This window comes from Nicrophorus vespilloides, unplaced genomic scaffold, assembly GCF_001412225.1.
Source record: "Nicrophorus vespilloides isolate i.1.1-1 unplaced genomic scaffold, Nicve_v1.0, whole genome shotgun sequence".
Classification (NCBI taxonomy): Eukaryota; Metazoa; Arthropoda; class Insecta; order Coleoptera; family Silphidae; genus Nicrophorus; species Nicrophorus vespilloides.
Window position 1 is genome coordinate 1 of NW_017097714.1, and position 24,403 is coordinate 24,403.

The 24,403-nt window shown below is 29.4% G+C and overlaps 2 protein-coding genes across 2 annotated transcripts; both read right to left on the reverse strand.

The window, feature by feature from the left end:
• Window positions 1-4: 4 nt before the first annotated feature.
• LOC108560797 (juvenile hormone acid O-methyltransferase-like) lies at window positions 5-638 on the reverse strand (the record flags this gene model as incomplete). Its single annotated transcript, XM_017918477.1, has 1 exon — window positions 5-638. A coding segment is annotated over exon 1 (417 nt), but the record flags the coding sequence as incomplete, so codon positions are not given.
• Window positions 639-4,120: 3,482 nt separating this feature from the next.
• Window positions 4,121-4,562, reverse strand: LOC108560799 (juvenile hormone acid O-methyltransferase-like). The gene is made up of 2 exons (XM_017918479.1): window positions 4,305-4,562; window positions 4,121-4,252 (listed from the first exon to the last, which is right to left on the reverse strand). The coding sequence occupies exons 1-2, from the start codon at window positions 4,518-4,520 to the stop codon at window positions 4,217-4,219; spliced, it is 252 nt and encodes an 83-aa protein (XP_017773968.1). The 5' UTR covers window positions 4,521-4,562; the 3' UTR covers window positions 4,121-4,216.
• Between the last annotated feature and the right edge of the window lie 19,841 nt (window positions 4,563-24,403).

Consider the following 24,403-nt stretch of genomic DNA (forward strand, 5'->3'; position numbering starts at 1 on the left):
CTGATAAATCGGAGAAAATCATAAATCTCTGCTGTACTCTACAAATTTTCACCTCGAAACCCTCATCTACGAGCAACTTTTCATAAACAGCTTCGGGATCAGTGCAATGATGATACGGCGATATATATTCCTCTGAGTTCGTCAAAAATTTGCTCCATTTCGGGTAGCTGGCCATCGATTCATAAATATCAAAAATCGTTGATTTTGTAACTATAGCCAATAGCATATCACCGCCTGGCTTCAGCAGATTGTACATATTCTTCACAGTTTGTTTTTGATTTTGAACCCAGTTCAAGCAAAAGAACGAGAATATGTGATCGAATTTTTCATCTATCGTTTTCGTAATATTTTCGGATGCTATATCGCATACAATAAAATCTATTTTTGGGTTTTTATTTTGTTTGTTTGCCTGATTTACCATCTCCGGTGAAATATCCAATCCAACAAGTTTTTCAAAGTCGTGTGGAAGTAGTGGTATAACACTTCCATGGTCACTTCACCGAACCAGATCCTACGTCCAAATAGAGTCACCACTTTTCCATTTAATTCCTTGTATATAATTTTCTAATACAAAAGTAGCTTCGTCGATTTGTATTCTGTGATATTTGGAATATAACGTGGCGTCGTTCATGTTGGTTTGTAAAATAAAATAACTAATGCACTTTTTAAAAATGACAATTTATACTTATAACGGAATCTTATCGTACAAATATATAATTATAGATAAAAAAAGGATTTTTCTGCTTTTTACTTATTTATTATACAACAAGTATAAGTTTAAACGACTTTTGATAGTTTAAAAAAAAATGTATAATAATTTATTATCTAGATAATATAATAAAAACAATATGATTGACAACATAATATAAAAATAAATATAAATTATAAACCAAAAGAGTAAAAATAACAATTATATAAGTAAGTATAATGTAAGTAAGTTTGTCTTTCTGATCGATGAGATTAATTTTCATATAATAGCGAAAGTCAATTAAACAAATATTATGAAAATATATTATATTTTATTCGATGATTGAAACTTTAATCAAATATTTTATGTATAACATATTTTGTACACAAATATTGCAACAATAAATTACATAATAAAAAAACTCAATACAATAAGAAAAATAAAATAAAATTCAACTGCAATTGACCTACATATTTCTACGGATGTAATTAAAAAAATAGAATAATTTGAAATACAGACTTCGTTCGATGAATCAAAGATAAAAAAAAATATATAAATGCAACCATATCAGAATTATATCGGTTAATTTTGATTGATATTTTAGTCTTATCGCAAATGACCTATTTCCAAATTAAAATTTTTGCAATCTACTTAATTATTATCTAACTTAGGGCAGAAAGACCTTTGGTATAGCTCTTTGCAACATTTAACTTTTTGTGATTTGTTTTTTTGAATATTATAATTATTATCTACTAACTACAATATTTGCGATTTCAACTCAGATAATTATTATCTGCTATACATCTTTACCTCTCTTGATAAATACACTAAAATTAATTTTCTAATCAGAAAAAAAATATAGATGATCAAAAAAAGTTAAAAAAAATAAACAATTTTGTTTTCAATAATTGTTACTTTTTTCAAAAGTCAAGTATTATCTGTTATACCTTGTTGATTAAAAATTCAAACTTAATTCCCATTCCAAACAACTCAAGTGCAAAATTAAATCTAGATTTGGTCGCTTCCGTTCACTTGCATTCCGTAGTTCCGAAATATCCATCCAATATCAAACATTCAACTACAAATTATTTATTCTTAAACAAAAATTGTTTCTCTTCTTGACAGATTTCTATCAATTTCTCTTCAATTCATTTCTAAAGATTCCAACTCGTTCTAAATTCTGTATCCTTCGCAATTAAGTTGTCTTTCTTCATTTATTTTTTAAATTTACTAATTATTAATTTTTTTATATTTAGAATATTTTGTATACATTATGGCGTATTTTTATTAAATTCTGCTCTAGTTTTTTTTATTATTATTTTTTGTTGGAAAATTTACGAAATATTTTAAATGTTATGGTATTTTTTCTAATAATGGAAATTTACTGCATTTTTTTGAATGTTTGAAACAAAACATTATATGATTATTATTAATAAAACAAGACATTGAAATATAAATGTGATTTTATTTCATAGGAAATTCAATGTCATTATAAAATAAGAAATAAGATTACTACAATTGTTTCAAAAATATAATTTACAATATCAATAAAGTAAATAAAATAAATTATTAAAAATTTAAACTCTTAAAATAACAAAAGATAAGTTAATTTGATTACATGATAGAGTTAAGAAGCTAGAACTATTAATATTTCATGAGGAATCTTGAATACTAGTTCGCGATTTTCTAGACGATCGAAGAATTTACAATTGTATACCTCTTTCATATAGTCTTCCACGTAAGAGGTTTGCATAACTTCTGGTATTTTTTTAATATATGGATTTACTGCAAGTAATGTATTGTTCAGTACGGATAATTCGGAAAAGGTGACAAATCTCTGTTCTACTCGGCAATCTTTCATCACAAAACCCTAATCTACGAGCAGTTCAAGCAGCAAAACGAGAGTATAATCAAATTTTTCTTGTACCGTCTTCGTAATATTTTCAGATGTTATATCACATACAATAAAATCTATTTTCGGGTTTTGTTTTGTTTCTTTGCATGATTTACCATCTCCGGTAAAATATCCAATCCAACAAGTTTAAGTGGAGCTAACACTTCCATGGTCACTTCACCAGAACCAGATCCTACGTCCAAAATAGAGTCACCACTTTCTGCCCGAGATAACATATTTTTCAACAAACATCAATAATTTGAATGCGGGAGTTCGGTCGATAACCCACAAATCTAAAGTTTTGTAATTATAATCATATTAATTAATTATTACAATTTTATTGCAAATATCCAAAATAAAATTGATGCAACAATATTAGCTACTTCAACAGAGATAATTATTATCAGAATATTATTTTATCTACAGTACATTTTTAGTTTCTTGATAAATATATTAAAAATAATTTTCTAATCAGAAAAAAAAACATTGATAACTATAAAAATATGCGGCGAAAATCAGAAAAAAAAATTATGTAATTTTAAATCTGCTGTTTTCCTTAAGACTGTTATTGTCTATCGACTTGGTTACAGGTCAATATGCTGAACTGTCCATCTGACTGTCCATCTGTGATGAACGATGACCCTATTGCAGCAAGCACCGAAAGGGCTCACAAAGGGCCTGACTTGACCAGGATTCGAACCGTCGCCCACGAAATCGTGGGTAGGGTGACTTAAACATTAAATAATAAATAAAAATTATTAATTGACAATAAACGAAATTACATAATCTTATTAATTTAATACTTAATATTTTAAGTGTATTGAATTATGTAGTCACTTTTTTAATGTTAGAAATTTACAGTAATTTTAGAATATTTGAAATTTACTATACATTTTGAATAATATAAATCTACTGTATTTACTGATTATGGTTATAAAATAAATCTTTGAAATGTAAAACTGATGTAATTGCATAGGAACAAAAATATAATTATTATATCTATAAAATATTTAAATTTATTGATTTAAAAATATAATTTACAATATAAATAAAGTGAATAAATGGCTTAAGACTTAAACTAATAACAAAAGATAAGATAATTTGTTTTACATGTTAGCATTTAGAAGCTAGAACTATTAATAATTCATGCGGCATCTCGAATAGTTCACGATTTTCCAAACGATCAATATTTGCGTGTCTATATTTGCACACTTCTTTCATATAGTCTTCGACATAGGAGGTTTGCAAATCTTCTGGTATTTTTTTAACAAATGGATTTATCGCAAGAAATGTATTTTTTAATTCGGATAATTCGGAGAAGGTCGAAAATCTTGTCTCTATTCGACAATCTTTCACCACGAAACCCTCATCTACGAGCATCTTTTTGAAAACAGTTTCAGGATCAGTGCAATGATGATACAGCGATATATATTTCTCGGTGTTCATCAAAAATTTGCACCATTTCGGGTAGGTTTTCATGGTTTCATAAATATCAAAAATCGGCGATTTTGCAGTAAAAACCAAAAGAATATCACCGCCCGCTTTTAGAAGATTGTACAAATTTTTTAAAGTTTGTTTGTGATTTTGAATCCAGTGCAAGCAGAAAAACGAAAATATATGATCGAATTTTTCTTTTATCGTATTGGTAATATCTTCGGATGATATGTCGTCTATAATAAAATTGATTTTCGGGTTTTTATTTTGTTTGTTTGCCAGATTTACCATCTCCGGTGAAATATCCAATCCAACAAGTTTTTCAAAGTCGTGTGGAAGTACTGGAGCTAACAGTTGCATGGTCACTTCACCAGAACCAGATCCTACGTCCAATATTGACTCACTACTTTTCCACTTTATTGTTTTTATGTAATTTTCTAATACGAAATTAACGTCCTTCGTTTGCATGCTGTGATATTTGGAATATAAGGTGGCGTCGTCCATCGTGATTCGATATGCAATAACTGATGTATTTTAATGAGATGAAAAAAAAAAGTATATTTATTTTATTGTACAAAATACTCAGTTTATCTTGTATGAACTTTAAAAGTTTTTGCTGATATTTCTTTCAATGATAAGATTATTTATATATAGGAAATATATGTCTACTAAATTACTTACCAGACAAATATTTCAAAAATATTTTACGTATAAGGTTAATAATCTCCTTGGATAAGATTAACATGCAATAGAATAATAATTATAATATTTTATATTGAAAATATTATAATAACATAAATAATTTATGAATCACAGTTGTATAGCTATATATTTACAAAAAAATTGGGCCCAACGTCCATGTTTGCAGAAAGGCCCTATATTTCCGCCTACGTCATTGCTGAATTATATCAACAGACTACATTCTACGGTCAATAGTCCTTTTCTATTGTACATTAATTTCAAATTTGGTACTTTTTACCATTTACATACTTAACTCATATTTTTAAAATTTTATCCAAAAATTTTAAATTAAAATATACATTAGAACCTCTTTTTGTGCGATTCTTTTATGAATGCAATGTGCATTTGTACAACCTGCTCAAGTGATTTTGTTAGTCGATTTTGAACCAATTCATCACAAGATGCGCGTTTTGGATTAACACGAGTAGCAATGAATTATGCATGTGCACTTTGAAAATCTATCCATATGTACAATGAGAATTTAATTATTTATTTCTTTTGGATGAACTTTCTCATGCATTTCGTAAATCTTTGACGTATCTAAGTGCGATTTCATATAATTCCCAATATCATTAATTTTCGTTATTTAAATGATAATAGAATTGCAATCACTGGTAATACTAATTTTGGCAACGGCGAATTATTATATCATTTGAACATGATTACGTGTTATCAGCTACACGTGGTATATCGTATCAAGAATTTGATGAAACATCAATAATTGAAAAAATAAAATATAATTTATGAGATTTTTCATTAATCCTGAGATTTTTCATTAGAATATTTTTTTGTGAATTTTCAATTGACTTTGCATTTTAAATTATTGGATTTATTTCAAACACGTTTGACCGCTTTTGGTCTATAATGAATCAATGAAAATTGTTAAATAAATAAATTGAAACAATATTGAGAAATATTTAATATAAGTAATAGTATATTTTTCTTCTTATTCTTAATCAGATTGCCATCATTGAGCTATGAAAAATAACAATAATAACTTCTTCTCTGAAGTAATGAAAGAGTAATACGAATGCATTAAGCGATATAGAATATATCGGAGATTGGTGGTTTTTATAGCAATTGGCAATCGGATGTATTGCCACTTAGCAAACGACCCTCGGACTAACCTATCGCAATACTTATGCCATATTCGGTCTTGTGCACTCAAAGAACTGGCGCGATTTAATCAAACTAATAGAATGAGCCACGATCAGGGCGTAATATTTCAAAATGGGACCTCTACGAAGCGCGTCTGTAGGGCGCATTTTCGACTGCAATAAAATACGACCAACCCCTACCCGGTGTTGCGCAGCCGAAATATGGCGCTGCAATATATTTTCATAAAGTGTCATTTAGTAAATTTATTAAATCATCGGATGGAATTGAATCTGTTTATGCGAGGTAATCATTTTTAAACGGGCGATTATGATGTACAGTCTGCAAATGCAATAATGCCTCCTGCTCTTCCCTTTTTGTGTGTGTGTTCCAGCGAGTGCGTGAAAGCTCGCATACATTAATTGAGTGGCTGATGGAATCTATTTTTGGGCGCAATAAATCTAGACCTAAATTCGTAGATAATGGAAAATGTACACCCAATGTGTTTTCATGCGGATTTGCGATAAAATTATTTTGTTGCTTTTCATTTCATTACATTTATTTTACGTTTCTTTTTGTTGCTGTTGCTTTTTTTTGTTGTTATTGTGTTGTTTTGTTTCGTTTTGTTTCGGTCCCGTCCATTTAACAGATTTATATTGTTTAACGAAACTCATTGTGCGCAGCGTATGTAAATGAGCGGTTATGGGCAATATTTCACCCATTTTCTAACTGAAAAGCGGCATTTTCAGGCCGGGTCGCGGGTCAGTTGATGTACGAGTGCTATTGAACAAACGCCGGCCCGAAAGGAAACCAGATCATTAATTTTAAAGAGCACAATGGTGGCAGGAAAGCACATGTTAAGTTTAGTTTGTTAATTACGACGTCACACACAATGGCAGCAGTTCCGGTTTCGCCCAGAACCGGAAATGTGGCGCTCGTTGCCCTGTTTCAAACTCTCACCGCCGCTCCGAACACAGAGATAATTTTCATTTTCATCTTACCACGACCATCCAAAATCCCCATTCCATTTCATTCCATTCCGCACATCACATCATGCAGCAGAATACACCCATTTATGTTGAATAACACTTGAATTTAGATAGATCTGAATGAACCTGTTTCACTGTTGAAATCGATGATAATACACGGAAAGAGATCGACGAATTTTTAAATCATTTTTCTAGTTGGACGCAGTTTTGAGTGTGAAAATGGAAAAGAGGTCGTTTACAGATGGAAAGTCTGGGTATGGGGCAGAGAAAGAACTGAAAAACTCTGTACGTAAATCAAAAGTGGTGTGTGTGAGTGTGTAGAGAGAGAACGTTTTTTTGCATTAAAATATTTTCTACATAACGTAACTATCCACTTAGCTAGAGACCGAGTCGACATATGTGACAACTCTCCATTCCGGTACAATGAATCACAAATTTAATCTCGCAAATGGATCCAGACCGCATTTCTCAGCTTGCATACTGGCCGCCATATTGCTCTGCACATATATCATCATCATCTCTTAACCTCAGGCTATGCACACGTTCCGATTCCAAAAATCTCCGTTTATTGATTTCCAGCATAATCCATTTACCAGCAAAACAGATTCAAATATTTATATTGTTATGGCGGATGCGCCAGGCTAAAAAGAATTAAATGATTTTACGTTACATCAAAATATATAGAAGAAATAATGTAGATTATTACTAAAAATATATCATTAAGAAAATGAAAATGAACTATTTAAAATGATATTTTGTATTATATAATATGTATTTATATAATTTTATATGTATTTCGTTCGAAAATTTCCGGATTTTTACTCGTATAGTGAAACATATTCCAAAATACACATAATATGTGTACACAAGTTTTAAAAATGATGTAGCAGGTGCGCAAACCGGAACTTCTCTTCTCATCGTCACTCGTTATGCGAAACGTCGCTCGTTAAGCGAGTCATTTTTCTTACAATTCATTTTTTTCGTTATTTTAAGTGATATATTCTTGCTTAATTATTTTTTTTAATTATGAAAGTTATAATATTGTTTTACATTTATTTTCACAGTAGTAAAATCCAAAATCTGATTTATTTATATTTTTTAAACTAACTGTATTATATTTCTTTGAAATAATGGAATAGAGCATATTTTAAACTTTTTGCGGCACATAACTAATCGTGACGCAGATGAGCAACATTTTCGTGTCCAAATAAAAAGATTTTAAAATAATAACCTAGGTTTTTATCGAACGCACAAAATGTATGTCAAATCTATATAATAAACTACCAAAATTCGTTCTAATCACTCTAAGTAAACCTTAGAAATGTTTATATTTTATTGTTAAGTTGATAAGATGTCAACATTCAAACCACACTCATATAATGTTATTTAAACTAAATGGTTTATTTATTTGTGTTATTAATGAAAAATATTGTTCTTACTGCAATAGTTATTAAGTAATATAATATGGTATTTTTTTTAAGTATTTAAATATAAATAGAATGTTAATAAACAAAAAAAAACATATATTATTTATAAAACTTATGTCCACTTACATTATTAACCAATAACGTTTCGTGAAAATAATGGCTTCGAATAGAAAATGCGATATTTATGAGCGGCTATCTGTTATAACTCGCGTGAGGATTGTCAGTCTTGTCACTGGATGGCAATAATTTTTATTTTATTTTCAATAAGGCAATTGCGAAATGCTCTTTAAATCATCCGAAAATCGACGTATTTATGTTTTGGTCCCTCCATCCTGCAGACAAACAATCTGATTGATACGTGCTCGCGAAAAATATTTTCACTTCACTTTTTTATTAGCCGTTCGTAGTTGCTACTTTTGCTCTACAACTTTTTCATCCACATAAACCTAAACGACAAAAACTTCTCGAATTCTCATCAAATCTATATAATAAACTCTCCAAACTCCGTTCAAATCACTCCAAATAAACCTTAGAAATATCAAATAATTTTATAAGAATTTCTATTAAATCAATGAAACATTACAAATATTATAATAATAAAATTACATTTATTAACAGAAAAAAATGAATACTTGAAACGCAATGATGACAAAGGGAGAATAAAAATTTTATATCAGTGTAGGTTACAGTTGAATATAAACTATAAAACTGATATGAAAATAAGGACATGGGCAATATTAAATCCGATTTTTATCGTAAATTTATTAGCAGAATGTCTGGTTTAGATAACGTCTTTAAATGGGGTCGTCAATTTTTAGAAGCTCTTTTAAAATATGCACCGGAGGTTCTCAAAATGGAAATTAGGATAGTTTAGTTTATATCATTCTCATAATTTGAATGAATTTACATAATTTTATCCTGAACATATTATTTTCGCAATTATAAATAAAAAATATCACAATTATGTTTAATACAAATATTACACTATATTTTTATAATACAACTATTATATAATACTAAATATAAACTAAATACATTTGAAATTATTACTTTTAGAAAAGGAACCAACTTAAAGTCTTCACATACAATTGAATCAAGTTGGTAATTCTATTACGGTAAAGAAATAGCTTCATTAGTAATAAACTTTTAATAATATATATATATAGATACAAAAACTTAAATTATATTTTCAAGTATGGACAAATAATATAAATCGCGTTTTGAATTCTTTATCTTAAATATTTATTAATTGCTTAAAATACAAATTGTTTAAAATGTGTGATATGGAAAATTTTCTGGATATATATATTTTTCGTTTGTTAATTTCAATAATGGAAACTGTTTTAGAAGCGCTGATGCCATCGATAGTTATCAGTGTAGAAACATTAGAACCGCGACTTTATTCGGCTGTGACAAATCAATTTGTAGATATACATATGTATGGACCGGCTTAAAATATGCACCCTATTTCACTTTCAAAAACATCCCTAATATGTATCGGAGCCACGGGCGAGAGAGGAAAGGAGGAACAGAGATGCTTACATTATTCCTGCCCTAACCGGGGCTGTTTAACTTTGCACCCTCATTATTGTTTCCTTTTCCTTTGCCATACAAGATAAACCGCAGACATAAATAGATAATTTATTATTTTAATACCCTACGAGTTGAAAAAAAAACGAGAGGAAGCAAGCGCCGGAGAAAAGCAGTGGATGAGCGAGTGGATGTTAATCTTATCCCTTATTGTTGGCCCTTATACACAGATTTTTTAAATCTGACTAGTTAATATTTCTGCAGACAATAGCACAAAAGCAGTTCGAAATGAGAAATGAAGGGAATTAAGTCTAAAAATTCTTATTCCGAATTCAATGCGGGCCGCGTTTAAATATTAGCCAAAACGAGATGTTATCTGCGCTAAGTGATACCATGAAAACTTGGTATTAAGATACCCCATTCTGGTTTTAATTAAGATGGGATGCTTAATTACTGTTGTAATAAACGTACACTGTAAAATGTACTTTATCAGAAGCTCCCCACAGAACCGTACGTAATGAATTACGTTCCTCGAAAAGAAGAAAGATCAAAAAAAAAGTGAATTATTAATAGAAAAAGTAACGACAATTTTTCGGTGCTCATTGAAACTAATTAAAACAAAGTAAATCAAGTGAAGTAATCGTGCAACCCCAAGGAAACGGTTTCGCCTCAACCAGTGCAGAGAGTCTCTTATGGTTTTTCATGTAAATGTGTTTCGTTAACAGCGTAGACGTGATGTCTTCTGTTTAAGACTGTTTGAATATTCCAAGCTTGTGCTAGGTTTAGCAACAATCTTAAGCAAACGACGCCGCAGACTAATTGTTCATATCTGAGCATTATCATACTAATTGCCCCTTTTACTTTATTACTTCCTTGTAGGTGAGCGCGTACGTGCCTGGCGTTTCCACCCTTGGAAATTTATAGCTAATGTGCAATGTTGAATAGGAAATTACGGAGACGAGAAATCTCCCCTCCGGAGGCGGCGATGGCGGCGGTAAGATGTGGTAAGTATTTTAAGGTCATGTTTGAAAATCATTTTTTTTGTTATATAAATCACGGCGGTCTCTAGAGGCCTGATCCGGACCGGACTTTTCTGCATGCAAATAGACCGCTCGATGTTCGGAATATATCGAAGGCCGGACTCCAATATGTGTGGCTGGAAAATAGCTTTCAAGAAAATATGGACCTGCACCCTCGCAATATTGCATATTGGCTTCTGGCCATGTACAGACCACACAAAAGTTGCTAGAACGTGTGCTATATTTTCTTATCGTATGTGTACATTCTTGGAACACTAACCACTTAAAATATATTGATAATTTCTTATATTTCATATATACATATACAAATAAATACCATATTATTTGATTATTTATTTTAACGTTGCTAATCAGAATGTGATTCAAGTTACTTTTAACTGGTTGAAATGATAACAAACTCTTGACAACCCAGTGTAAAACGCTATCATGAATACCAATTTATATATATTTATGCCACTATATTTAGTTATTGCCGTCAGGGGATTTCTTATATTTCCCTGTACAAGCATTTATGTCTTTTAGAAAGTATACTGGGATACATCATTTTATGAGAAGTAGTCATATATAAAATCTTCCCATATAATAACCACATTAGGTCAGAAAGACTTATGATTATTGTTTTGTATGAAAATGTTTAATTTTTTTATACAGTTTCAATAAAGATGATTATTATTAAACATATTATAATTAAATTATACTATTTTTTTTAATATATATGTATTATGAATAAATAAATTTCACTGAAATAATCTATTATCTAGTTTTTAACTATTTAATTGAGACATATTTAAATCTTGCAGAAATAAATAATAGCAATTTAACTTTGAATGGCCAGAAATTTCTAAATTTCTTGTCAACTAAATCAGACAACTTCATCGTAATTCCTCTTTCCCGGACATTTTCTAGAAAATTATAATAATGCCCCAATAGGCATGTTCAAATGGTGGTACAATGCGCGTAACACCATTACGTAATATTATAACTCTTTGAGTAATTTTAAATAAAATAAACATAAATTTAACAAAATAATTACATATGAAAAATTAAGATCTGTTGTTATAACATATAATTCAAAAAGATAACGAGCGATGTCTTTTTGACTAATTATTAATAATATCTAAAGTTGAATGATAAGAAAATCCTCCTGTTTTTTTTTCAGGCATAATAAATTATTTATATTTTTTTTTAAATAATCATTTCTTATTTGTATATACGGTCACAGAGATAACATGTTTTTAAATGAATTGATATGAATTTTAAAATAAATAATTATATTTATTACAGAGATATAAATATAAATGTTCGACGCACATTCTTATTTATTACAGTAATTTGATTTAATAATGATTTGGGAATATTAAATTAAAATTGTACCGGTCGCAATTTGTTGCCTATTCGTTTGAAAATGTCTGTAGTAATCAAGATTTTCTTTAATTGATTGTCGCGCTGACACATCAAGCCAAATCCCAGATGCAATCAAAAGTGTACATCTTACGGCAAAAATCCTAAATATAAACCCGGTTCAATACAACAAGATAAACCTAGAGCATTATCCTATTTATTGCATAGAATTCTCCTGTGGAAGAGTTACAGATATAGGGTTATATAACCAGGACAACAAATTCGCACACAATGATATAGATGTAATCAGCTTTAAGCGAATCTCCACATAATACCGTTAAGTGGTGAAATCTGGCGGAACATCGACCAAAACAAACCGGAAACTTTTCGTTGGAGTGTACTGAATTGATTGTCAAGTGTTTCACTACAATCTTATCGAGCTTAATAAGTTTCGAGGCTCGCATCGCACAGGACGAAATAGAGTCTATCGTTGTCCTTTTCAATCCCCTCGGAAAATGTTTGGGCGTTGGAAAAAGACGCAGCAGCAGAGCTTTCCGTGTGGGGGAAATCCCTCTCGGAAAAGTGTCGGTTCATTATCTGGTAGCCCGGAGCAGTTCTGAGGTTGCTTTTCCGCTATATTACAAATCGCTAAACGATTTATAATGGGAAAATACATTTTCGATAGCGTTTTGTCTTAAACTCGTTTCCTTTCGCATCCTCCTCGCACGATACAATATACTTTTATAGCTTCAGGTTACACACGTAATGGCTGTAGTGGCGATGTAAATAGAAGAAAATAAAGGAAGATGTATCGTAGGTTTTATGTGGCGTGAACGACACACTCGGATTGTCGTGTCGCTAATACCAAAATAGGATGAACTTGTTTGTGGGAAATCAACTTCTCTCTTCCATTTTTTTTCCAGATTCGCGTTCCGCGCAGCAGTAGGAACCCGACGGCATTAGATGATGGAGGCGTTCGGGTTTCGGTATAATAATAAGGCGTTTTACATGTTTATTGGTATGGAATGGGAGCTATTTAAAATAGCCTCGGGCGATGGGTGTTAGCTTGAGCTTTAATACTAACCGATGTACGAACAGCATCCAGCACCAAAACTTTTAATACACAATTAAAATACTGTTTTGCAAACTCGCTTAACAGCGTTTGCCGCCACGTAATTGCCGCAAACATTTGCATACTATATTGAATTTTAAACAGAAATATCTGCCCTAGATTTAAAGTACAGAGCGTTTCGATCGTTGTGCGATTTCAAAAAAAAAAAAGAAAAGGAAGAAGAATAAGAGGAGTCTCAGCGCCAACCAAAAACAATTACGTTTTATTAGCTAACTTTTCAGAAGCATCCGCTTTTACGAGGGCCCAATCGTTTTATAACGTTAATCCCGCGAGACCAATCAGCTTTAAACCAGACCAGTCGCCATATTGAACCATAAACCAATGACAATTTGCAATAAAGCGTTTATCATGTCTCTCGAAAATAAGAAACTAAAACTACATCATCCTCCGACCATCCCCCATCTCCAACACCAACATAACAATAATCGTTCGCGCTGTAATTAAATCATTACCACTATAAAATTGTTGCCTCGGTAATTGGATTTGCATGGATTGCGACGATGCGCGAGGGTAGAAATTTTATTCCACCAATTTGGCATCGACGAAAGTTGAAAATATTTTTACAGAGTGTGTGTGGGAAAGAGAGAGGAGTTTTGGGAAAACAAATCCGAGGGCCCTTGCTATCCTGTTTTTATGTGGCCGTATCTGCATAATCAAATGATTCCGAAGAATATTTAAAATAACTGCCGTTCCAGACAAATATTTTCATAAATCTGTCATCGGTGATTGCGGTTTTGCAATGGGAATGAAAAAATATAAAAATCTATATAAATATAGAAGAGAGGCGTAGAGCCATTGAACGAATGCGACAGTGGTATAAAACGTCACGCGTAATTTATTTTTATCAAACATTCAAAGAAAATCTGCTGAAAAAAATAAGATATGTATGGTGGATGGAAAAAGGGACATGGAAATGCTAATATTATATCTGCGCTCGGTTGTTATTTATTGTGAAATTGTTTCTTCCCGTTGCTTACAGCAGCAACTTTTTTTTTAGTAGCAAGAATCCGACATTCAAATAAAATCATATTTTTATTGCTAACGAAACCATATTTATTTCCAGACGCCCCGAATAATTCCACAACCGGAATGTGTTATCATGGAAATAAGACCATAATAATCGTTATTTATGTTAAAATTTGTAACAAACAACGTTCGCTTTTGTTCTGTATAACAACTAAATCTGAATGTATATACCAAACAACTTGGAAAGTTCTTATAAAACAACCGTGAACTCAATACTTCATAGTCGCAATATGACAATTATATGATTAAAATATATCCTAGATCTAGGTTGATCATATTTCATTTATTATTAAAATTGGGCCAAAATGCTTTGGACCGAGGTGTTTCTATCTAATTATTATTGTACTTTCCAATTTTTGAATTTTTCTTTGAATATAAGATATCTATTTTTAATACTTATGATATATATAAGAAATTAAACTTTCCAGTAATAGAAAAAATGTTTAAGTAAATTATAAAACTATAACTAGAAGCATTTTTTCTGGGTATTCTTAGCGAAATCAGATAATCGATTTCAGAAGGAAAGGTCGGAGTATATAATATATCGCGGATTTAAACTGAAGCGTCAGAAGGTCGATCTTTAAAAAAATATGGGAAAATTTACTGTGATTATTTTTGCTTTCACAATTTAATATACAATTACTTTAATATACTTTACTTTATTAATTAAGGAATTACAAAAAAATACATTAAATCAATTCCATTATATCAAGTTGAAACACTTTAATATGTATGCAACCAACTATGGCCCAAGATTTGTCCTCTTACATGTTCTGACAGCGCCATCTTTGAAAATTCAATTAAAATTACAAAATATTTAAAATATTTTATTAGAAAATGATTAAAAGTATATATTAACATTAAAATAAATATTAATATAATATTTGACATACCGAGCAGAAAGATCTATTTATATTATTGTATTGAGTTTTCTTTATTTTATAATTTTACTGTTTCAATAAATATTATTATTATTTGATATATTTGTTTTATTAGCATTAAGTAAGCATTAGCATTATGAAAATATTCATCGACAAAATAATTATGAATGAATCATATATTGAGGAAATTTAAAAAATTTCTTATATTTTTTCGGTACTCTTCGATTTGAGTACTCAGTGCATATCCCTTTAGGTAGCGAGGTACCACTATATGTTTTTAGTTTTATTTATTACAATTGTGCTTTATCGTTCTTAAGCCTAGTGGGGTATTTTTACAATTTTCAAGAAAATGACCAGGAAAGAAAAAATATCATTTAAAAAAATGATTGATATGACCAAGGATAAATCTTGATAGGCCATAACTTTCAACGTTGATTAAGTTGACGTAGTTTTCTGATTGAGTTATCTAGATATTTCTTTGGTCCAGAAATTTAGGAATTTCTGGTCTCTGAAAGATTTAAGTGATTTTAAAATTGCCTATGTATATATGTATGCATATATACGAAATAATATTCATTTACACTGTACTTAGCGACATCTATTGCTTCAAATAAAAGCTTAAGTAATGATCCCTACACTTTAAAGCTGTATTTTGTACACACTCGCCATCTACCGAAAATTCTAATCTACTACATTTAAAGAGCTTTATTATGGATTATTTTCATATCGCTTTTAATTTAAAACTATAAATGAATAGTATACAAATAATTTAAAAACCATCCATATTTCTTTACTGATTTTATTTCACTTTTTTTATATTAGTTATGAAGATAATACTAATATTAAAAATTTATAAACTTTTAAAGAAATTAATTATTATTACAACAAATGTTTATAAGTAGAAAATATACTTTACCTTATATTTTATAAGTTTTTTTTAACTATTTTTTAACTGGATATTTAAAGAAAGCAAAGAATATATATTTTTTTAAATTATGTTAAAAATGATTTAATATTAGTATATTTTATTGTTTATTTAAATAATAGTAAATATTTGATGTACTAAGTATTAATTCTTATATACTATTTCTACTTTCAACGAGTTACAACCTGTTCAGCGCGTATACCAAATGTCGTTATTCTGCGCTACACAAATATTTTATATGATTCATATTTGATTTATCTGATACATAACATATTTTTTTATTTAAAAAAAAACATATTTATTTGATGAAATAAATACGTTTACTACTATATAAAATAGAAGCAAAATTGAATACAGCAATGAAAAATATTATTATTTAAAGAAAATACTAATACATTTATTCAAATTCACATTTATCTATTTACATAAATATCATTTCATATATAGTGCGCCATTAATTTTCTTCAACAATTTGAGAGTTGTGCAAGAAGAGGCATGGTGTAGTATTATTCACAAACGTAAATAATAACACGTCTGAATACCTGCCAACTTTTTTTGGGAAAAAAAAATATATATGCAGTGACACATAAATCTATGATACAATGGTTTGCATCTCCAAAAAACTAAAAATAGTAATAACCTTTTATAGCGCAACGTATTGTAGTAATCCGGGATTAATCTGCTTTCCCACAAAATTAATTACTTTGAACATATTCATCGTTATTTAGATAATTCTTAATATTGCGAAACGTAATGTATTCAATTTTTTTTCAAATCTCGTTGGATTTCTTATTGCACCTGCAAAAACCTTGACCAGTTTACAATATAGTCGAGAACACCGAGAATTTTGGAAGACCCGTTTTAACACGTTCCGATCCCGGCGAGTATAGTAAAAGACCAGGCGTAACCAATAATATCAGGTAATATTTAACAATTAAACCTGGTCCACATAATAAAATAGAAAACACTGAGATAGTCACGTACGTATTCCCATCTACTTGGAATCGCTCCAAGCTTATCTGGTTGTATACATGCCACCTGTGAGGTAACGAATACCATTACTAATCTAAGTTTGATGTTAATAATAAATATCTCCGCAACTTTTCCACAACAAATCGCACACAAATCGTACAACCGAGCGCTACAAGCGACTTTTATATTGAGCTGTAAACCAGGTAAACAAGACTTTAGGCTACCGCAAATCCCTTACTTCTGTTTATGTAATACGCTCAACACTAATACTATCTGTATAAAATCATTACGTCCGCACAAAGATATTCACCAGTTCCAGTTATTATCATTTTGTTTGGAAAAGTTTTACAGGTGCGAGCGCTTTCCTTTTATAGGATTTACGATGCGACTCTTTTTTTTCTCTTCTTCTCGCTCACTTTATTGACAGACAGAGTTCGTGATCCTGCATTAATTTTTCGGATTTAGCAAACACCTCACGAGCTTTTACGGGGCAATAAAAATCGAAACTAAACCAAACAGGTGAAGATACCGGAAAAAACGGAGAAAAACGAAGCGGCTCCCATTGAAATTAGAGTGCATTATATAATTGATGGAAAACGGTTCGGGAACGGTTTTGCTGCTATTTGGATTCCGTGTTTTCTTAGAGAGAGATTTATTGGGAAGTGAATTAATGAGGTGAGACTGCATGAATTGATTATTATTTAAGCACATTCCAAATTGTTTGATATACACCGGTTTTCGAAAACGGTAGCCTGTTTATTGTTTACACTTGCACACAGTCTATAATTGTGCATCTTAAAATCAATATAGACCACACATTAAATAGTGTCTGTGGTCACTTTATGAATACATTATATTACGCATCTCAAGAAAAGTTAAGCTACGCTTATTGAAGATACAAACCAAACAGAAGACTTTTTATTCAGTAAATTGAATTACAGTTCATCAGTATGTTTTGAAACAAAGCTGAAGATTTGCCAATAATTACTAACAATATTTATTTACAAATGATAAGAAACAAATGTATAAAAACTAATTTCATAAATACATGTATTTATTATTTCACACTTTTTAATTGTTTATTTTATTTTGTTAATTTTATATTGGGTTGGTGCATAATTATCAGGTAATTTTTTTTTCATAATCAAAAATACTGTTTTGCTTACTTTATTTTTAATAAAAATATTTGCAAAAGGAAAAAAATTAAAGTAGATTGACTACGCTACAAAAATGTTATTGTTTAATTTGTATGTTTCTTTCTACATCAACTGAATGTGATTTTATGAATACTTTTTTTATCTAATGAAATAAAAAAAGTTGTGCATCAAAAAATATACAGTGGAACCTTGCATAACGAGCAAAATTAATTGTAATAAAAATGACTTAACGCATAACGAGTGACGATGAGGAGAGAAGTCCCGGATTGCGCGCCTGCTGCATCATTTTTAAAACTTGTATTATGTGTATTTTTAATATGTATTTACACTATACGAGTAAAAATCCGTAAATTTTGGAACGGATTAAACTCGTTAAACGAGGTTCCACTGTATTTATTATTGCGTAATTATAGAATTACATATTATTATAATTATTAATTTAAATAAATTACAATAACTCCTTTAATTAAGAAGCCTAATTAAATTTTAAAAAAACGCATCAAATAGGTTTGTTTGAAAAAAAAAAGATCTACTACTGTCAGAGATCTACCTTTTAGTTATTTATTATTTTTTTTACGAAATATCACGGTAGCCGTAAAAACAAATTCTACAATATATAGATTGTGGGTTTATTTTTGAACTCAAATTTCATAACATAGAAAGACTAATTTAATAATTTCACTCGCTTCGCTCGCATGCGTTCCAATTTGATTTCTATAAATACGCCAAGATCTGCTACAATCTGTATTTTTGTCATCTCAGAATTAAACTACAACAACTTTTACATAAACAAATAACAAATAGACGCATTTCTTTATAAACAATGCAATTGTAAATATTTTCAATTTTGATATTTATATTTATTTATTAGTTTCAATAATGAATATATTATTGATTGAACATTTATATATTAATAGAATTATCTTATAGAATAGAATTATCTTATAGAATAGAATTATCTTATAGAATAGAATTAATAGAATTGCTGAAAAACAGTAGGTTTTTTGTGTAAATAAATAATTATTTTCAGTATTTGATTTCTTCTCTTAATAATTGATTATTTAAATTTCGTCTTGGTTCAATTGATACAATTTATTTTTGTTTTTGTAATTCATGAATCCCAAACTACTGAAAAATAACTTAATTTTTTTTCTATTCATATTTTTTATTATTTTTACCAATACACATTACATAAATATCTAATATAAACGTATATAGCAAAAACTTGCATAGTGCAGTTTCGATTAGTCTGATTTCAAAAGAAAATTAATTTTAATTCAGAAAAATAACTAAAAAAAAATAGTACACAAAACTATTTTTTATTCATAAAGTTTTTTTTTCTTTATATACAGGCAAATCTCTTTTTTTGTGATTTTAAAGTCCTGGATTAGTCCTGTTTCAAACAGGATTAACAATTGATCTTAAAATAATTTAATCATAAATTAATGAAAATCAATGTTCATAACATGACGATTTCATATTTTCAGCAATGAGTATTACAGCTTGATCTTATATAAATGTATATATTTGTTCAATGATACTATTTATCTTTATATCACATAATTTAATACGTTAATCCTAAGCTACCGACAAGCAGTAGAAATAACCCGTTGTTATCTATAAGAAACAACAGTATAGCGGTTACGTTTAGTGAGAACTCGTTTAACTGCAGTTTTTTTAAATGTATCAGTATTTTTTATATATACTTTGCAGTAGATAAAAATAAATGAACGATCAATTTAATTTGCTATATACTAATCTAATTAAATAATTAATTAACAAGTATAAAGTATTCGTATAATAAAAATATTTTTAATGCTAATAGATGATAGTATTATCTATACAGTGTATTTTGACTACAAAAATAAAACACACATAGTCCGGATAATGGGTGTTTAAAACAGTATAAAAAGTAATATTGTGTATTTATTATTTAGAAACAAAATTGAATGTATAATAACTTGCATTGATCGGATAATTTATTATTTTGTTTGATTAAAATTTAGTTTGTTTTGAAATTTTTAAACTAATATAGTGAATCCGGACTGATTGAAGCCGGACTATGCGAGGTTTTGCTGTATATGTAATATCTCGAAAAAGTTGGGCAAGATTCACGGCGGCAGCAAATACTTGCGTGTGGTATTGGTATCTATTGTAAGTAGAAATGTAACAGAAGGGCACCTTAGGTAAACGGAAACGATTTGTCAGAAAAACTGGTCGTAACAATACGGAAATAACACATTGTACATAGCTCACGGGAGCTTGGTCGATAGGAGAGAAATTTCTCGGTAAAGTATTGTTATTATCTTTAAAAGTAAATCATGTATGAAAAAAAAGAAGTATACTGGTAGGTGTCCATTAAAGAAAATTTTTACGTGTAACAGCAACTAAACGTGATCATATAAATGGTTAAAAGAAGAGAACTTTCGACTATGAAAGTTCGTTCGTTAAAAAAAAGTATATAAAACTAATTATGAAAAATATAATTAATTGTGAACTGAGCTCAACGAATATATACATAAATGCGTTTAAATTAGGGAGTCAAGATGCATAAAAGTACATTTTCGGTCTCGTAATACAATGTTTATGTTCGAAGCAGCTAAAATGAATTCCTTTTGTTTTAAGCCGTATGTAAATATTGATGAAACGAAAAAAATTATAAATGGCGTAATCTAAACTAAACATATCCGTTCTGTGGGGTATTCAAATATTTTACGTGTTTTAATTAGTATACAGAATAAAGCTTTTAGTTTTTTCCGCGCCAGCGATCCCAGATTATGAGAAAAAATGCTAATATGCAGAATGGTGAATGAATAGCGTTAGATGAATAGCATAATAATGAAATAGTTAGTATTAAAACGATTGTAGTAATGAGGATTGATTAAAAGTTAAAAACGACAGATCAAGTCCAAAAAGAAATGTGTTAATTCGTTAATTATGTAAAGCACGGAATTCCTATATAATGATTCTTTTAACTCGTATGGATTCAATTGTTTAGTGAGCAATTAACAATATAATCGATTAAATATCGCCATTTTCACATGACCTTAATTTAATTACTTTTTACCTAATGAGTCTATTGAGAATCGTACGGTATTCGCAAATTGCGTTTGCTACCAACAATTTATACGACATATCAGTTGTGTGCGTATATTTATACTNNNTCAATAAATTCTTTATGTTTTATCATCAATTGCATGGGGCTTAGTTGGGGGGAAGTTGGCTCCCACGTTTCACGCATCCTTTGTTTACTGATGATGAAGAGAGGCCAAATAAAGTTGAAGAGTGCAGCGCCAGAGGATCGTACTCTCCTTTTGTGGTGCGCATTATAAAAGTGTAATGTTTATTAAATATTTGTTTTTGGTTTAAAGTAAACGTTTGAAATTCGGAATCTGTACGCCTATTAAGTCTATGTACATTTATATTATATATATATATATACATATACAATTGAGTTACCGTGGGATAAATGTTTTATGTAAATATTTTCATAAAGGTGTTTTGGAACAAATCTTGTGTAGGTGCGATAATACCTTTTTTAGCCGTGATTTGTAAGAATTAAGAAATCGTGTCACAAACGTTAACCGAGAGATTATAAATATATACCTGCCATTTTACACCCCTTAATTCCATTCATTGCAAACGTGAGATTACCACAGATTTTTTTTTTACCGAAAAGATACGAAGCAGGAAACAAGGAGCAACAGGAGGAACATACACATACAAAAAAAAATACCACCTACTATTGCTGCGACTACTGAACAACACCTTTTTCAATCGATTTCCTACCGACAAATAGCGGCGCGTTACCTTTGTCACAGATTCTTTTGAATCTCCTGGTAAACCGTCCAAATACGAAATTAAAACACCGGCACAGAATAAACAACGAATTAAAATAGTTTCTTCTTGTTGTGTGGTTTTCGTCCACAATAAACGGGACCGTCTAAGTGAGAAATGAGTTTTAATTTTTTCTCACGGATTTGTACCTGAATAAACAAATACTTGAGGCGTTTCGTCTTTATTTTTTTTTGTTGTTGTTATATGTAAAGATCTAGTTTATATGTTTATCTACTTCCACTAATACCATAAACAAATATTTTCTTTTGTCTAGAACCTTGCGCAACAGATTTATGCTTGAGGACGGACCGCGGCGCAACCCACACAGCCAGACAACAAAAATGCATAATTAATGGACCCGAATCAATTAAGTAAACATTGGCTCCCATGTATTTTTTTTAAATTTATTTTTCTCATACCAAATCACCAAAAACTCTTTCGCATTCTCAGCAAATCTACATTTTAACATCTAAATAAGGACAAAATTACCTTGATTTGTTTTCACCTTTTATAATATCAACTGTGTGATTCATTTATTACCATTATCAATAGTAATAAAATAAAATTATACAATTTATATTGCTATTTATTATTAATTGCAACATTTATTGTAGCAGTTACTAAATAATAGATGTACTTTTTAAAAATTAGAAATTAAGTACTGATGATTTTTTAACATGTACATTTAATTAGTTATTAAATTATAAAGAATACTCATATTATAATCATTAGTATTATTCAAGAAGGTTTATTCAATTAACGATTTTTCAATCAAATTTAGTTTTTGAACCAACAAAAAATTTAGTTTGTAATTTTCTAAATCTAAATTTTATATACAATGTGAGAATTGATGATTTTCAAAAGATTGAATCTTTAAATATAGTATTCATAACAAGGTAGAGTTATTTCATTTGAATTTTGTAGATTTGTGTATAAACTAGTAAAAATATTTATCTTTAATTTATAAAGTATCTGCCTTAATAACCTGTCTACATTATAATATAATAAATTAGTGCTGAATAATCAATTTTATTAGTTTTTATAAGAATTTGATTTTTTTAGTGACAATTTTTATACAATTTCAGTAAAATTATTATCATTATCCGATGTTATTCAGTGTTATAAACGCATCGAGTGTTGCGAAATCGAATTATCTGACACACATGCTGAAAAGAAGTATGTAAATAGAAGCCTTTTTTTATATGGATATGCCTTTTTCGTTGAAAAACGCTTTCTATTTTCCCATCACTTTAAGGTATTATTGTTGTGAGCACATGCTTAAGTAATAAGCATACGCGATTCAATATTGCAAAAAATAAATTATATTATGATTATGGTGCAAAAAGAAAGCGGCCAGGTTAATATTGGAAATAACACAATGCGCAAAATAACCTATATGTATATATGTGTGTGTGTCTGTTGATGGACGTTCGATATCCCCATCCGTCTCCGAAGACGCAACTGCATTGTGTCGTTGTCGATGTATTGCTTTCTTTTTATATAATGATCAAGCCTGATCAAGTTTATTCATAATAATTAAACTGATATAGGATTAAAATGGTTTTAGTGAAGATATGAAGATTTTTGTTTTAGCTAGTATAAAATAAATTTGTAATTTTCAAAATTTACTCATTCAAGTAATGCAAAAAACCTGAATTAATTCTTGTTCAATAATCATTAAGAAGAGAAACCTTCTAATATAGACGGATATTACTACTCAAAGTGACAGAATACCGATGCTATCAATAGAATAGAAAAACGTTTCAAAGTTTGGGAAAGTTATTTTAAGTAATTTATGTCATTTAGTTAAACGATGATATTTTCAGAAACAATACTTAACATTAAATTAATTTACAAAATAGATTTCTTATTATAATTACATAAATACGTTTTTTATCGGTTTAATGAAATACTGTTATTTCTTTTAAATTATTTGTACTTAATTTAATTAATTTATAAAGAAAATTTAAAAAAATAAACGGATTGGATTAAAAAAAAAGAAGAAAATGGTTTAAAAGTTAAGCAAAATTTGGTGTAGATTATTTATGATTAGTAACATTTTAAAATTTAAAATTAATAGATTTTTTTACAATCATTCTTATGTTGAAATACACTACTTTAATGAAGGACTTTTGTGTTCATTAATATTTACAAGGAAAACCTCTTAACACATACTTTTAATTTTATTCAAACTAATAAAGCTAGAAAACAATTTAATTAATTTTATAAAACTAGTTACCGAATTGTAACTAGATTCAACGATATGCATGACGTATCGTAGACACATGGGTCTT